The following is a 16623-nucleotide window of genomic DNA, read 5'->3' as shown; positions in this document are numbered from 1 at the left end:
AAAAAAATACCATGCTGTTCTCATCTATCCGAAGCGGCACAACCATCCATGTGTTTTAAGCACATTTCCCCCCATATTGTTTTGTAATCGGAGTCGTCCAACTTCTAAAACTGTCCCTGAGGCAGCAACAAATGGTAACTGATTTGCCTTGCCCGTTACTTGCGCTATACATGACGGACTCTTGCCAAATGACTGACTCGAATCAATAGGATCTGAAACATATTTGAATATACTTTGGGGAATCAGAGGACTGGAACAAAAGGCTTAACTGAGGTCCACCTGATGCAGGAACAACAGTTAGGCTTTGTTTATCTCCTTTGGGGGCAAAATAAATTAGCTCATTCCATCCTTATTTACACTAAAGGAAATGTTACTGATACTCAACAATACATGTGTAGACTATTTGGCTTGCTCAGTCAAAACCCATATATTTTTGAAGAGGAGTCTACAGAGATGAAATTCTGAAAAAAAGAAAGAAAAGGCAGTGACCCCAACACTAATGTTGTTGTTGGTTATCGAAGTGCATATAATTTAGTTTTAGCATGGGATGTAGAAGAGTAATGGTAGCTAAATATTACATTTTAAAAAATGGATTCAAAAAGGGTTACCAAATGTAAGACACAGAATATGAATATTGTACAGAGGAGAAAACCATAAAGGTTTGGTGTGCCAGTCTTGGCCTCCCCTTTGTTTCATTTCTAACTCTATAACAGCTCTGTATGGCCCCACCTATACTGTCATATAATACAGTTTGACTGCATTCAATTGCTTTATTACAGTTTATACTGGCCACATAGTGCTGTTTCAAACTGCATAATATGTTGGTGTAGATGAGGTGCATGTGAAGCTAAGCGATCCAGGAGACTGAAAGATAAAACTCTCAAACCCAGTAAAAGACAGTGACCTATAGTGTTTGCTGTAGCTTAGAAGCTGAGCTTGGCAGCTAAATATGAAGGTGCAGGTGGGGCACAGGGTACACGGACCTTAGCAAAAATGCTTTCTGTGGGATTCTGGGATTTATTGTCCAACAAGGAGTTCTGAACTCTGTTTTTAAGACAAGAGGAAAAATTCATCAGAGCCAGGTTGCTTTCCAAGTTCTTCCCTTTTTCAAATCAGAAACTGTCCCACAAGATGGCTCATCTTGAAAGTATCATACAGGGACATGTTTTTGTTTCAAATGATGCGGGATTCATACAATCATAGAGTTGGAAGAGACCACGTGGGCCATCTGGTCCAACCCCCTGCCATTCAGTAGGATGGACCATTTTATGCTTGAGATTCCTCTACAAGAGGCATGAGCAAACTTTGACCCTCCAGATGTTTTCGACTTAAATTCCCACAAATCCTAACATCTGGTAAGTTGAAGTCCAAAACACCTGAAGGACCGAAGTTTGCCCATGCCTGATCTAAGACTCACAGTATTTTTTTTCCCTATAGGGCAGTTTCTAACCTAAAACTAGTAGAGCAGTGGTTCTCAACCTTCCTCATGTTGAGACCCTTAATACAGTTCCTCATGTTGTGGTGACCCCCCCCCCCCAACCATAACATTATTTTGTTGCTATTTCATAACTGTAATTTTGCTACTGTTCTGAATCGTAATATAAATTATCTGATATGCAGGATGTATTTTCATTCGCTGGACCAAATTTGGCATAAATACCCAATATGCCCAAATTTGAATGCTGGTGAGATTGAGGGTTGAAGGATTGATATTGTCATTTGGAAGTTGCAGTTGCTGGGATTTGTAGTTGACCTACTATCAAAGAGCATTCTGAACTCCACCAATGATGGAATTGAACCAAACTTGGCACACAGAACCCCGAATAATAAGCCTTATAATAAGCTGTATAGTGCTGAGGCTTATTAAATATGTTTTTCTGTGGGCGAGCAGATGGTAACTACTGGATGGCATATGTTCTGTATCAGAAACTAGAGCTGATGTGGTCTATCCAATGCAATTTTCTGAATCAGCACCCCAAATAACCAAACCGAATTTGAAAACACCTAGTTGACCAAAAACTGATTCATAATCCTTTTGGTACTAATGTTGGAGTGGGTCCTTGGTCAAAGTGGTCCCTGGTCAAGTAATTCCTGGTAAAAAAAAAAAGGCTGGGAACCTTTAAGAGAAGGAAAAACGGTATGTGATGATGATTATAAATAACATGTGATGATGATGATAAACAATTGATTTTGTAGTATTTATTTATTTATTTAAAGGTCAGTGACAGACTGCTGATAGTTTCCCCTTCGTTGAATTATTGCAAAAAAAAAAAAAAATAGCCACGAGATGCCAAAATCTTATAGTATTTGATTTTTTTATATATATGGAATCTCAATATGTAGAAGATCATTTAAAAATATTCTTTACATCCCTAGTACAGGAAATACACTGTCAATGTTGTACTCTCATGAAGATGTTATCTGGACGGTCAGCTAAACAATGCATAGGCTGAATTGTCCCTTTTTATTACTATAATAAAAGGAGAACCTTGCCTTCTTGGACACTAGATATAATCACACAGAGAGCTTTTGGATGAGCTCCATTTTACAATTATTTACTAGACTGCTCTTCAATGTTTATACATCTGCCTCTTTTCTTGGGATGAGTTATACGGCTTCAACAAACTCAAGTTTATCCATACACTTGGATTCAGCAAACCACTGCAATGTAGGCTGACAGGGAAAGTCAAATTACCTTCCTGAACCCAAGGGAATGCGTTGGATTTCCTGACATGTCAGGATGTTAGGTTTAATAAACACAAGGTGTGGGTTCTTCTTGGATGCCTCCATATATATATAACACACTCTTTGGCTGCTGGCTAGTTAACAAGACATCCCCCCTTGCACACTAAAAATGTTGACATTAAATATTTACATGAAACTAACACTCACGTTTATCTGCTTCTACTCAGTTTAGCTATGACCGTTTTGCAGCACTGTCTGGAATCAAGAAACTCTGTTTAGTCTAAAAGCCTTTCAGCATGAAAAAATTTTGCACAGTAAATGAGCATTCGTTTCCTATTTATTTCACTGGGTTTTGCCAAAAGGTAGCACCTCTGCTTTGTGAAACTGGGCTGAATTCCTCTGTTCCTATCTGGGCTTCATTTATTTGTTGAGTCCAAAAAACCTTCGTGATTAATTCTGTCATTCATAGTTTTTTTTTTCAAAACCACTTTGGCTGACTTTTAACTGTCATAAAATCATAGAGTTGGAAGAGACCCCAAGAACTATCCAGTTCAACCCCCTGCCATGCAAGAAAACACGACCAAAGCACTCCCAACAGGTGGCCATCCAGCCTCTGCTTAAAAACCTCCTGAGAGGACTGCTGTGATGGCACGCCCCAAGCTTTTGGGGAAAACTATATTGTCTGACTTTACTCGTGGGTTATCTGATGCCTTTTGTTAAGATTAAGACCCTTAGCAGACAGAGGCACTTTGAGGCAAGGTGAAAAGATAACCAAATGAGTTTACTGAAACAAGATGAATAAAGGGTTAACTCCATTCAGGACTATCATAGAATAACTAAATAATAACAATACATTGCAAAAGGAGAACTTGCTGGTTGCAGGCATCTTTTGGGTTTTTTTGAAAGGCTCTTTTGCCCCTAGTGCCAAAGTGATGGTTATAAACTGCCTTAATCTTCTTTCCTGTGAAGCTTGGCTGGTGATAGTATGATAGCTAGGTCTGGAAGCTCCGAGCGTTATGCACATTTTGCAACGGTGGTTGTGAATAAGGGAAGGGACCATGTGGTCCAGAGAGGGGGTGGAGTAACAGCGGGGAGAGAGGCACACTGAAGGTGGGAATATTTGCATGTGGTGGAAGGATAGAAAGGAGGGGAAGGTTAAGATAAGGTTAGGGTAAGGTTTAGGGTAAGGTAGGATAAAGTTTAGGTTTAAGGCTTAGGTTTAGGGTTCGGGTAAGGGTTCGGGTTTTACCATTAATGAACTCTTACATTCCTTCTATAATATCTGTGTCCGGCTCAGCTTACAGTACCTCAGTCTATCACTCTGCCCCGCTGTCTCGGCCACGTGTTCCATTCTGTGTTGTGCAAACAGTGCTTTCGAAGGAGCAAAGTGGAAATAGCGTAACGCTCAGAGCTTCTGGACCCAGCTATCATACTATCATCACTTGGCTGACCAAAAGCTTCTGTTGTCCTTTGGACTGATGGTATAAAATACTGCCAAATGCAGCAGCATAAGAAAATGGCTAAGAATGCCTGTTTGGACAGCTAGGCCTAAGATTCCAGACAATATCCAGGCCTCTAAGGCTCTACAGCAGAAAGAAGGAGGAGTCCAGCCAAGTGCTCTGTGCAGGGAAAAGGAACAAACGAACTGAGGCAGGTCTCTAAGGGGTGTTTTAAGCTCCACCCAGAAACTAATACAAAAGAAGGTCTACACTATTGGGAAAGCCTATAATCAGGGGGAACTGAAGTAAAGGAGGAGAAGGCAAAACCAAGACTTCACAACTGCACTACATTCTAAGGCAGTATATTCTCTTGCCAAACAGCTATTACCAGCAGGATCTTCTTCCTCATGTTTAGGTGGAATCCCTTTCTTGTAATTTGAATTCATTGTTATGTGCCCTAATTTGCAAAGCAGCAGAAAATAATCTTGCCAACTCCACAATGTGGCATCCTTTCAAAGATTTAAGCACATCTATCCTGCTCCCTCTAAGTCTTCTTTTGTCCACGCTAAACACACCCAGTTCCCTCAGCTACTCCTCATAGGAGTTGGTTTCCCAACCTTGGATCATTTTGGTAGTTTCTTTGGACACCTTCTAGCTTGTCAATATCCTTCTTCAATAGTAATGCCCAGAACTGAACACACTATTCCAGGTGAGGTTTGACCAAAGCAGAATAGAGTGGAACTATGCCTTCCCTTGATCTAGATACAATACTTGCTGAAAGGAGTCTCCAGCATGTGACAACATATTACATCTACAGTTTGTTACATGGTTCTGTAGATGGTCTAGCTTTGGCACAATAGCCACTCCCTGGAAACCATCCATGATGTAGGTACTGCCAAATTTCTTGCCTCCTACTTGATTTTGTGAGAAGTTCATGTGTTTTAAAAGAAGAATTTTAGGAATTTGATTGGTTTCAATAATATTGGCAGCAGCTGTTTAACCCTGGAACTTCTGTGCAATAGCTTGTGGAAAATGGCATTCATTACCTTTTGGAGAACACCTCTTGGATACCATACCTTTTAGAAAAGTGTGACCTTTCAGAGAAGAACCAAAAACCCTTCAGAGAAGAATCTTCTCTTGTGGTATGGTAAACAACCAGATATATTTAAGCTAAGCAATGCTTTCAGTTGTTAGCATACACAGGTACAAAACTTATCAGTCCAGTTTCAGATATGTTTGAGATTATTCTTTGTGCTATCTGACACAAAGACATCTCTTATAGCAAAACAGGAAGCAAGTGTGTGATCTGACATCTCAAATAGTCTGTAATCTGAAGTAGTCTGTAGTGATCATGTGGTTTGCAGCCCCTTTTATAATTTCTCAGGAACCATAGAGTAAAGGAAGCTGCATATCAGAACATACATACAGGAAACAGTAAGCAACAGGATCATAGATAAACATTACTAGAGAAAGCTTGAAGAAGGCACAACCTCTGAGGATGCTTGCCACAGATGGAGGCTAAATGTTAGGAGAGAATGCTTCTAGAACATGGCCATGCAGCCCGAAAAACCTACAACAACCCATTGATTTCGGCCAAGAAAGCCTTCCACAATAGCTTGAAGAAGGTTGTCATTTCCAACAATAGCATATGTTGACAACTGTGCAAAAGAAAGGGAGAGGACAATACCTTTACTATATAGTTTGGAAACAGATGAGACATCAAATTTGCTTAAAAAAACCTAAGCAGGCTTGGTAAAACAAGACCATTTCTGAATGGGAGATTGTGGATGCATCTACGCTATGGCATTAATGCAGTTTGACACCACTTTTACAGCCATGTCTCAGTGCTATGGAATCATGAGAGTTCTAGTTTTACAAGGCCTTTAGCCTTCTCTGACAAAGCGTGCTAGAACCTCCACAAACTGCAAATCCCAGGATCCCATAGCATTGAGACATGGCACTGAAAGTGGTGTCAAACTGCATTCATTGTACAGTGTAGAGCCAATCCTTCATCCCATTGATGCTGCCTTGAATTTTATACTTGAGTAAAGGAGAGATTCAAATATAAAAATATATAAAACATGTAAAAATAAAATAACAGATACTGCTTTCCAATGCCTCATCGCAACATGACTATGAGACATGATGTTCTAATGAACATGAACACACATGGGACTTATTTGGATATTTGCATTTGTTGCAAAAATAGCAACTAATGAAAACTGACACTGAAGGAACAAGAATGTAGTGTGTCATCACAACCATCCTTCCCTATTCACTTCACTTTGCTGTTTTACAAGAACACGCATTTCATTGCTGGTAAGCTTTGCTGCATTTAGGAGAGGGAAATATTTCAAGGACTCAATAAACGGAAAAGCCCTCTGGTTAGAGACAGGCTATAAACCTCTAGCCTTTGGAGATTGCCCCATCTTGTGTGGCATTCACCCAGCTCTTTCTATAACATGCTTCGATGTTAAGGGAAGCTTTTGATAATGATGTGCTAATGCAGAATGAACTTGAAACAGGGGCTTTCTCCCCTCCTCATCCGTACAAAATAGCCCTTTGAAGGGAGATTATTTACTCCACAGACAGGGAAAAGTAAATGGGACACAATGCATTGCCTTGCAGTTGTCCATTATAATTATTATAATGATTAGCCGTTGCACACAAAATGTCCACTGTGAGCCTTATTGAAGCCCAATATTCAAATGGATCGGTGAGGGCTTGGTGTGGTACAGAGCAGAGAAGAAGCCTCCACTATCCTGGAGGATCTTTGATACAGCTCAGCTTTGCAACTTTCCTCCGCTGCTCAGAAACCAAACCCATCTTGCTGCCTTTCCGCAGCATCCCCTCTCCACTCAAAGCAGACCACCCACCCAGACAGGAATACACAAACCACATGGGCTAGGAATGTCTGCTTGGTGCCCAAATCAATATCAGCGTTACAACCGTTATTACTTGAACAGCCTGGCTTTTAGTGCAACTCACTCCCTTCCCCTCCTCTTTTCTTCTCTTCCCTTTTGATTTATTTCTTCTCTCTCTCCCCCCCCCCCCCCCCATCCTTGAATGGAGCATATACAGCTTTTAAAAAAATATGGCAAGGAATCTCTTTCAAAGTAGTGGTAGGCATTTTGAAAGAAATATGGTTGGTAATCCCCCCCCCCTTTTTTTTTTGACTGAAACCGTGCCTCCTTTCAAGATCTTAATAGGAACATGGGGTTAAAAACTTTACTGTACAGACTTTGAGTCAGATTTTCATCAAGATGCAGTAAAGAATTGCCATTTACATGGCAATTAGGCCATATTTGCAATGGATTAAAAACGGTGCGGTATAACAGGGCAAAATAGTGCAAGAGAAGGCATTTATTTATTTGCTCCTTTCTTTAGCAAGTGCTACCTCAGGGGCCAATTGTCCCTCTCTGTCACTGCGGTTTCCCCAACCATGAATTCATAGGGGCTGAAAATGGCACTGCATTGAAGAATCTAGAGAGGGGTAGTGCTTCTTTCAGGTTCTCCAGGGATGGACTAAGCTCTTGTCTTTTCACACTCTGCTCAGAGAAGGGAATGGTTCTTCCTTTGATAAGAGTCAAGGTACAGTACTGTCCTTGGCCCATGGATAAATTGATCCAGATTTTGGGAGCCAATTTTTGCCTAGTATGTTTTAAACTTATACATGACTAAATACAGTAGTTCTTTGTTTCTTAAATTTGTAATCATGATGTTAATGCAGCTCCAACCTATGTAGTATGGCATTAAATTAAACATGAACCATCAATTCCCATCAAAGCAGTATATTACTATAAACACTGGTTCTCAAACTTGGTTATTTAGACTTCCGAAAGCCCCAAACTGCAGTTTCCATGGTTTATGAGTTGTAGTCCAATAACACCGGGAAGAAAGAGGGAAAGGTGGAGGGAAGGGAGAGAAATGCCCAGGGTTAGAATCTTGTGAAACACACACCATGAGACCAGTGAGTTTTGCTTGTAGTCTGTACATGCTTGAAGTTATCCATTTCTGCCATCACAGCTCCAAGGGCAGAACTTAGGCTCTATTTACACCAGAGATTCACAACTTGTGGTCCATGGACCACCAGTGGTCCGCAAAAATGAAAATATGGTCCGCGGCCTCACCATTACTACACCATTGCAACAAGAGCGACTGGTCTCGCGAAGCCCTCTTATAGTGCCAAGGCTTATTAAATATGGTTTTCTGTGGGCAAGCAGATGTGACTACTGGATGGCATATGTTCTGTATCAGAAACTAGAGCTGATGTGGTCTATCCAATGAAATCTTTTGAATCAGCACTCCAAATAACCAAACCAAATTGAAAGTTGACCAAGAACTGATTTGTAACCCCTTTGGTACTAATTTTGGAAAGTGGTCCCTGGTCAAAGTGGTTCCTGGTCAAAAAAAGGTTGGGAACTACTGATCTACACTGACTGCTTAATGTTATTCAGTTAGCTTCATTCTGCAGCCGCCAGACAAATTCCCACACAAGTGAGCAAAAGAAAGCCGTTAATGCACATCAGTGCTCTGTGGTTTGTGTTATCACCATCCAGGTCTCAAAGTGGTTCCAGGATTTCCTATGGAATCATTTGCACAGTACCAGTTTGAAACTGTATTGAACGGTCAGTGTAGATGGGAACCAAGGCACTGAAAACAGATTCTGGGCTGAAATTTCATTCAGATTAAATAGTCACTCTTGCACTTGAAAGACAAGTGCAAGCATGTGTGTTAATGTGTTAACCAGCTGGAAAATATTGATCTTCCATGCACCTGAAAGGGTGTGTTCCATGTCAGAGAAATATGACTATTTGAAAGTAATTGGAAAAAAGGATTTATTTTGTTTCAGCATACAAAATAACTAAAGTATTTTTAAAGGACACCACTTACCAGCTCTTATTCTACCAGAATTTTGTGGAAAACACTCTTCACTTTCAACACACAAATGCAGCTGAAATGTGTTTATTCCATCCTCATTCTCACCAAACTAGAGAACTAACATTTTATAAGGATGACTGATGAGACTACATGCAAGTCAGAGTTAAGAGTCTACTGTAATTGCAGTTATATTCCCTTTACATAGTTAAACCCTCCACCCCCACAAATTCTGTACATCAGCTACTCTTCTTTGTGGCTCAAAGGACATATTCTGCCTGGTTTTCAAAAAACAAAACAAAACAAAATAAAAACAGTGACCTGCCCAATACATATTCAAAGTTATGCCAGTCTGTGTTCCTTCCAACCTCTTAAGAGTTTTGCCACAAAATTTAGTTAGAAAAGTCAACATGGACCCCCCCTCCCAGCACATGTTTTTGTGGTCAACTTGAAATGAAACATATCACATGTGTGCTATTTCAAAAAGTGAAAGTTAGCCTTTACATTTTTCAAACGTTTTATATAAAAATGCTAACAAAAATGTAAAAAAGACCCCACTCAAACACCCCCCTCCATACTCCAACATCACATCATATGTCTGATGTCAAGAGATTTCAAAAACCTCTCACCCCAACAATTGCACATCAATTAACATGTGGACTTTAAAAAAACATAACGCTTCAAGTATGTTTCATGCCAATCATCAATAAGAGTCATAACATTACTGAAGAAAAGTACACTTGTTCTTTTGGAAGCCTGAGGAAGACTTTCCATAGATTATGGTCAAACAACATTTTAATTTAAAAAAGAAAGAAAGGAACAGAAACACACATTCACGCACGTACAAAAAAAAAAGGAAATAATTTCTTTGGACTTAAAGAAACAGTGTTAAGAAATCCCATTGGATTATGAAAAAGTATCCCTACTAGGAACCTAGTTGTACATACTGCACAGAACCATGTATGTAGAACAACACGATACTTCTGCAACTGGATGACACAGTCAATGGATGTCTGCAAGCAAGCAGAGATTGGAAGTATGATGGCCTCTCAAACACAAACCTTTCCTGAGGCTGATCAATTTTTCAGACTCAGAAGTATTTCTAAAGCCAAATCTTTCATGAAATTTGGATTTTAATAGCTTTTGAATGATTTTTTTTTGTCTTTTCTTCCCTTCTTTTCTGCAAAGGTTTTCTAAAATAATTTTAAATGCAGACATGAGCAAACTTCGGTCCTGCAGGTGTTTTGGACTTCAACTCTCACAATTCCTAACAGCCGGGAATTTCAACTCCCACAATACCTAACAGTCTACTGGCTGTTAGGAATTGTGAGAGTTGAAGTTCAAAACACCTGGAGGGCTGAAGGTTGCCCATGCTTGTTTTAATGCAGTAGTTCTCACCCTGTGGGTCCCCAGATGTTTTGGCCTTCAACTTCCAGAAATCTTAACAGCTGGAAAAGTGGTTGGGATTTCTGGGAGTTGTAGGCCAAATCACCTGGGGACCCACAGGGTGAGAACCACCATTTTAATGGAAAAGAAATTATTTTGAAAAGTAGGGAAGTGCGGTCTTAACTGATTAATCATTTAGAAAAACAGGTTAAGAATACGTTCAAGACACATCTCAAAATCTTGTGCAGACTATTAAAATACATTATTTTGTAACAGAAGTCCCTAAGTAAATACTCTGGGTAACAGGTGCCATCTTAAAAATATGGAGCTCCTTCTCCAGTACAGGAGAATCTAGGTATTTTAAAATGGCAGCTGGTATGATACCTGTGTAAATCATCTAAAAATAGACAAAGTAGAGTTATTTTTCAGGATTATCGAAAAACTAATGCAAACTGCATTGATGAATCAATTAAAATGAATGTGCCTAATCAACTAATTTCGTTAGTTGTGTTGAGAGACCTACTATTCATGAATGTAGAGCATTGAACAGGTACTGAAATTTAGAAACAATTTCTCAACATGTTTTAATTGCTTAAACAAACAAACAAACAAAGGTTTTCTTTAGATAGAAACAGTGCTGAAACCAGGATCTAAACACAGACCATAAATTGCATGAGCAAAGAACCAATTCTATATTTTTATAACAAAAGAAACTGAACTGCACATCTGGGCAGACGAGTGCTGGAACTCCTAGTAATAAATAGCTCCAAATTTAAGTATTTTCTACAATATGTTCATAGAGAACGGGACAAATGTTTCTCTCTCTCTCTCTCTCTCTCTCTTTTATGGCAAACTTCTAGAGTGCTTTCACTTTTATAGATATCTAACATAACATTAAAACAGACGCAGAAAAAGTCGATGGCAAAAACAATTCCGGATTCACAACAGTATACAGTAACACTTTCTTCATTAATAAAAGTTCTACTGGTTTATTGACTAAGGCTAGAAAACAAGTCATGATCCTATCTGGTGAATTTCCTACCATGGTTCAAGATCAATACACAATTACAGTCTGGGTGGCCATTCTGCTGCTGCAGCAGAGAGTGTGCTTCTGTGTATGTGTACACGCATGTGGGTGCATACACAATTTTCATACCCCTCCCCAACTGGGTATCCCATCGGGAGAACTGCAGAAATGGGAACAGAATGATAGGATTGTAAAACAGACAAGAAAGAGGTCAGAAAAAGTGGCATTGAAACAAGAGCAAGGTTGGAAGGGTTGCGACGATGGTGGCGTTGCATCAAAGGAGCGTATGCGGGACACAAGAACTCGAAACATCTGGTAGTGTCATTCCCTCAAGGACTTTAGGATATGAATATGTAATAATAAATAGATCAGTTATGTAATAAGGCAGTGTGTTGAACATGCATTCACCTTGTGGCCTAGAAGACCACAGAGGGAGATACATGATACCATACACATTCATTAAGTGTTTTTTTTTTCAAGGCTATCCAGGCTAACTCTTCCAGAGCGTTTCCTTGGTGAAAAGAGCAAATCCTCTGAGGCTTGTCACTTTACTTCTCCTTTATCAAGAGATGACGACTGGCTTTAACTAAAAATAAAGCTGAAGAGAGTTGGTTGTTGTTGGGTTCTAGTTTTTTGTTTTTGCACCAGCCTGGCTGCATCGTTCTGAATGTTTTATTTCTTTTTTTTCAAAAAAGAGAGCACAGTTATTGATGCAGTCGGGAATGATGTCCTCAGGATGCTCCAGATGTTTCCAGGTAACTCTGTAATTTTCTAACTGTAGTTTTGTCCAGTGAGCAAAGGTCAAAGTCAAACGTTGTGTTTGTGATGTGGAAATGTCCCGTTTCTTCTATAAGGTTTACAATCTGTCATTCACAAAAAAAGAGGAAAAAGGAAAGGTTATAATTGTACATGTAAATCTTGTTTCTCTTGTAGGCTATTCTGCTAAGGAAAATGCCTTGTTAATTTCCTCACTGTTATCTAATGCTTTAGGAAATTCCAAAGCCATTCATAGACTCTACTGTTATTCCAAGGGTCAGTCTTTCCTCTACCTTACGGAGATACCAAAATAGCATTCCAGATTCTTGTCTCTACTCTGTGCATCCAATGTGTATATGTTTTATGTTATCCCTATTCATATGTTAACTACTGCAGATTAATAAGCATGAAAGGAAAGGGTGCTAGTCCTTCTACCTCTGTTGTTGGTTCCATTCCTCTCTCTGTATGGATAAGAAAATCTTATCAGCCTGTGGAAGTTGATCATATGATTTAAATCCATGGTTTTCTACAGACAAGAAGTTTTCCTCCTCAAACTCTATATCAGTGGGTGCATACATACTGTAATTCCTAGTGCATGTTTCACTGACTAAACAATCTGTGGGTCTCCAGGTATTTTGGCCTACAACTCCCAGAAATCCCAGCTAGTTTACCAGCTGTCAGGGTTTCTCGGAATTGAAGGCCAAAACATTTGGGGACCCACAGGTTGGAGTGGAGGACGGAGGAGCTAGCATCCTCCACAAACTTCGTGATCTTAAACCCAAACAGGTAACATATCAATTGGGCTCCTGTAGCCTAGAATATCACTGCAATTAAATAACAGAATAAATGTCTTTAAACAGCTAACAAGGGTATCTAATGTTCTTTCATCACAGTTGTCCATTCCATTGCCACCAACAATCAACCTAAATCACATCCACTGAAGAAAGCTTTCCTCCTCCTTTGTGTGTTTGTGCCTTTAAGATGCTTGTTGGCCTATGACAATCCTATGGATTTCAAAGGAACTGTCAGAAGTAGTCTAGCCAGTTCCTTCATTTGACTTATAGCCTAAAGCACCTGGTATTCATTGGTGGTCTTCCTATCTGCCTTCCATTTGGAAATCTATGCCCTCATTGTGAAAGACCATGTGGATCCAGTATAGGTTTTCACAATCATTTATGAATCCATTGCTAAGACTGTACCTCTGGAAGACAATCATACTATGAGTGATCTCTTTTGATGATGAGGGTGATCGTATCCAAGTACTAATCTGGGCTTACTCTGCTTAGCTTCCAAAATCAGGTGGGATCTGGTGCTTTTAGGATATGTAGGCCTTTGCTTGCTTAAAAATAGATGGGACAGGGAAACCATGTGCTGAGTATGCAACTGAGAGAAAGAGACGATTTGGCTGAGCCCAGTCTTTGTGCTCATTTGTTTTTGGCAAGTGAAAAAAGAGAGGAAAACTAAGCTTGGGAAGAATGCTAGGGTTGGGCCTGCATATTCATGACACTTTTGAGTAAAAATATTAAATATCATGGAAGAGGAAATGTGGTTAAGAGATTAGAGAGCAGCTGTGGTAAGGGAAAAGAGTGGAGTGCCGGCAGACGACGGCAATGAAGCAGCTCTTTGGATCACAATAATGCTCGAGATTAACCCTGTTTATTTTGGCCACCACATCCCAATGTGCCTCTAGATCAGCAAGAGGTAATAAAATTCCAATCCATTCTAATGCAAAACGTGGACGTTGCTTAAAAATTGAATATGCCATCCTGCTGAGAAACAACTTTGTTCAGAACGGCAGCCCTGCAATGCAACATTAACCATAGTGCCATATGGACAATCTATAAATCCTAGGTTTCCTTTTGTGGGTTAGGAATGTAATTCCTAGTGCATGTTTCACTGACTAAACAAACCAGTTCATGAAGAATTTCAGAAAAACTCTCCAAAGTGATTTTTTCCCCTCAAAAGAGAACTATAGTCGATAGGTCTTTTTGTGATACTGTGCCAAAATGGGGCCTTCCCTTAACTCCCATGATAATAAATCTGAGGAATTCGAAAGTGGTTAGGAAGTGTTAACAGATGCATTTTAAAGCAATGTGATGCTCTTAAAAGAGATGAGAAATAAAATCTCATTTGTTGATCGCTATCTAAACTTTTAAAGCTCCCAACGAAGAGCAGCATGAACATTTGAACCCCATTCTTCATCGGGGCTCCTTAGAAATACAGCTGCAGTGCGGAGGCCACCTGGTACATTGGAGGGAGATGAACCCCCCAGTTTTAATGGAGGCACAAAATCCCTCCAGATATCGCCAAGAAAGCTTTAGGGGCATTCTTGACTGCCTGCCAAGAGGAATCATGTTAATGCCTTTAATATTAGCACTCGTGTTCTTAATCTACTGAAAAAAAGTTGAGGAAAAAAGATTTAAGGTTATAGCTGTCAGGCTTTCTGATTACTAATGTTAAAAACACAACATTAAAATACTTTAACTGCAGAGCCTGGATGCGAGATCCAAGGAAGTCTTATTTGTTCTTGATGAAGTATGCTGTACTTTATTGTTTTAATGTACAGTTCTGTTTACACAATGTCACTCTCCCTCCATTTCATTGCCATCTATCATGCCCTAGCCCTTTTAATGCTTTTTTGAGAAGAATGTATACATAAAGGCTTGGGTTTAACTAATGGCATACCTTTTCCTTTAACCTTTCCAGAAAGTTGAAATAGTTCATCTTCTCTGATTCCACAGAGCTGCCTTAAAAGCTTTTATTATGTATTTGACTTTCTTTCTTTCTAAAATCCCTAATCAAAAAAGGGGTTTTAGGTAGTTTTGTTGGAAAGGTGCAAGACTAGTTTGTTATAAATGACCAATATTTATTATTTTAATATCTATAATCTATCTATCTATCCACATAATAAAAGTGAAAATATGTATATGTGTATGTGGCTGGGGTGTCCACTTACAGAAACAAGTTCCTGTCTCCACAAACAGCTATAGCTTTCACTACGGAGGAGACAACAAAGGCCATCCTTCCAATGACATTGTAAGTTATAGTGAGTGTCGTGAACATGTCCAAGAGCCCTGCCAATGCCCTCCACAAACACCATACTGCCCACCTCCCAAGTGAAGACTTTCATAGAGGGACAATTTCATCCTAGATTTTATATGTTTCTTCCACCACAGGCATCCCAGTGTTTCTTACTCTTTCCATTGGTGTGGAATTTGCATGATGCCACCCACTGCCTCTCCCTTAACCCTTTCCTATTCTTTTCTATGGCACACAACAAACAGAGGAATTGATCAGAAACCGAACATACTAGAGAGGTTTGCTGAGAATTCCCATGATTTATAGGAATTGTAGGTACTGGGATGTATAGTTCACCTGTAATCTAAGATCACTCTGAACTTCACCAAAGATGGACCTGGAACTAACTTGGCACACAGAACCCCCACGACCAAGGAAAAATACTGGAGGTCTTTGGGGAAAATTCGCCTTAATTTGGGGGAGTTGTAGCTAACTTACATCCAGAGAACACTGTGAACACAAACACCGATGGATCTGGACCAAACTTGGCACACATACCTGATATGCTGAAATTTGATTACTGAGGGGGTTTGGGGGAACTGACCTTCCTTTCTGGGAATTGTAGTTCACCCTCAATCAGAGAAAATGTGACCTCTACCAATTGTGGACCTGGACCAAACTTGGCCATGACTAACTCAACCTACTTGGAGGGGTTTGAGAGGACTGGCTCACCATAATGGGAGTTGTCGTTTACCCTACACTGAACTCCACCGATGATGCATCTAGAGCAAACGTGCCCAACATAACAAATTAAGTACTCATGGAGTTTCTCGGGGTTAACCTGGCATGATGAAAGTTGTAGTTCAACCACAACCTTAACCATTTTGTACAATTAAAAAATGACTTTTTCAAGTAACCCAGGCAACGCAGGGACCCAAGCTAGTCTGATAATAAAATGTGATAATGAGAGTGCATCAGGTCTCCTGTAGGTGTCAATAAATAGATCTTTTCCTCTATGCAATGTGCATAATACATGCATGAAAGCAGTATGATAAATATATAAATAAAAGTTCTTATTGACAAAATATACATTCTAAAGCAGTTCTCAGGTGCTGGTTTTGGAAAAGAAACTCTGACATCCTAACCATTAGTACTTTTCTTTCTCACAAGGGAACTTAAAATTAATGCTTTAAAAGGCTATGCTGCTATGCTATGGTGAGAACAAACATTTCAATAAAATAGCGGTTGAATTTGGCACAATTAATAATACAAATCCCATGAATAATCATTGAAATAATACTAAATTCAATTTTCGAACTAAACTCAATTTATAATCCCTGAATTCAAAATACTGTGAAAATCTGTTATAACTTAGAACATATAGAGAAATTATCCTATATGTTTATAATTTATAATATAGATTATAATTTGAAT

General features: G+C 39.4%; 1 protein-coding gene across 2 annotated transcripts in view; it reads right to left on the bottom strand.

The window, feature by feature from the left end:
• Positions 1–8945: 8945 nt before the first annotated feature.
• The window catches only part of MLLT3 (MLLT3 super elongation complex subunit), a 148049-nt gene continuing 140371 nt past the window's right edge, over positions 8946–16623 (bottom strand). For both annotated transcript variants that reach the window (XM_060762444.2, XM_060762445.2), the window contains one exon: positions 8946–12278. In XM_060762444.2, coding sequence (XP_060618427.2) covers positions 12147–12278 — 132 coding nt within the window. In that variant the 3' untranslated portion in view covers positions 8946–12146. The remainder of the gene's footprint in view (positions 12279–16623) is intronic.

The sequence above is a fragment of the Anolis sagrei genome, chromosome 2, assembly GCF_037176765.1.
Source record: "Anolis sagrei isolate rAnoSag1 chromosome 2, rAnoSag1.mat, whole genome shotgun sequence".
Taxonomy (NCBI): domain Eukaryota; kingdom Metazoa; phylum Chordata; class Lepidosauria; order Squamata; family Dactyloidae; genus Anolis; species Anolis sagrei.
The sequence above is the reverse complement of the archived record's forward strand: the minus strand, read 5'-3'. Positions and strand labels throughout refer to the sequence as shown.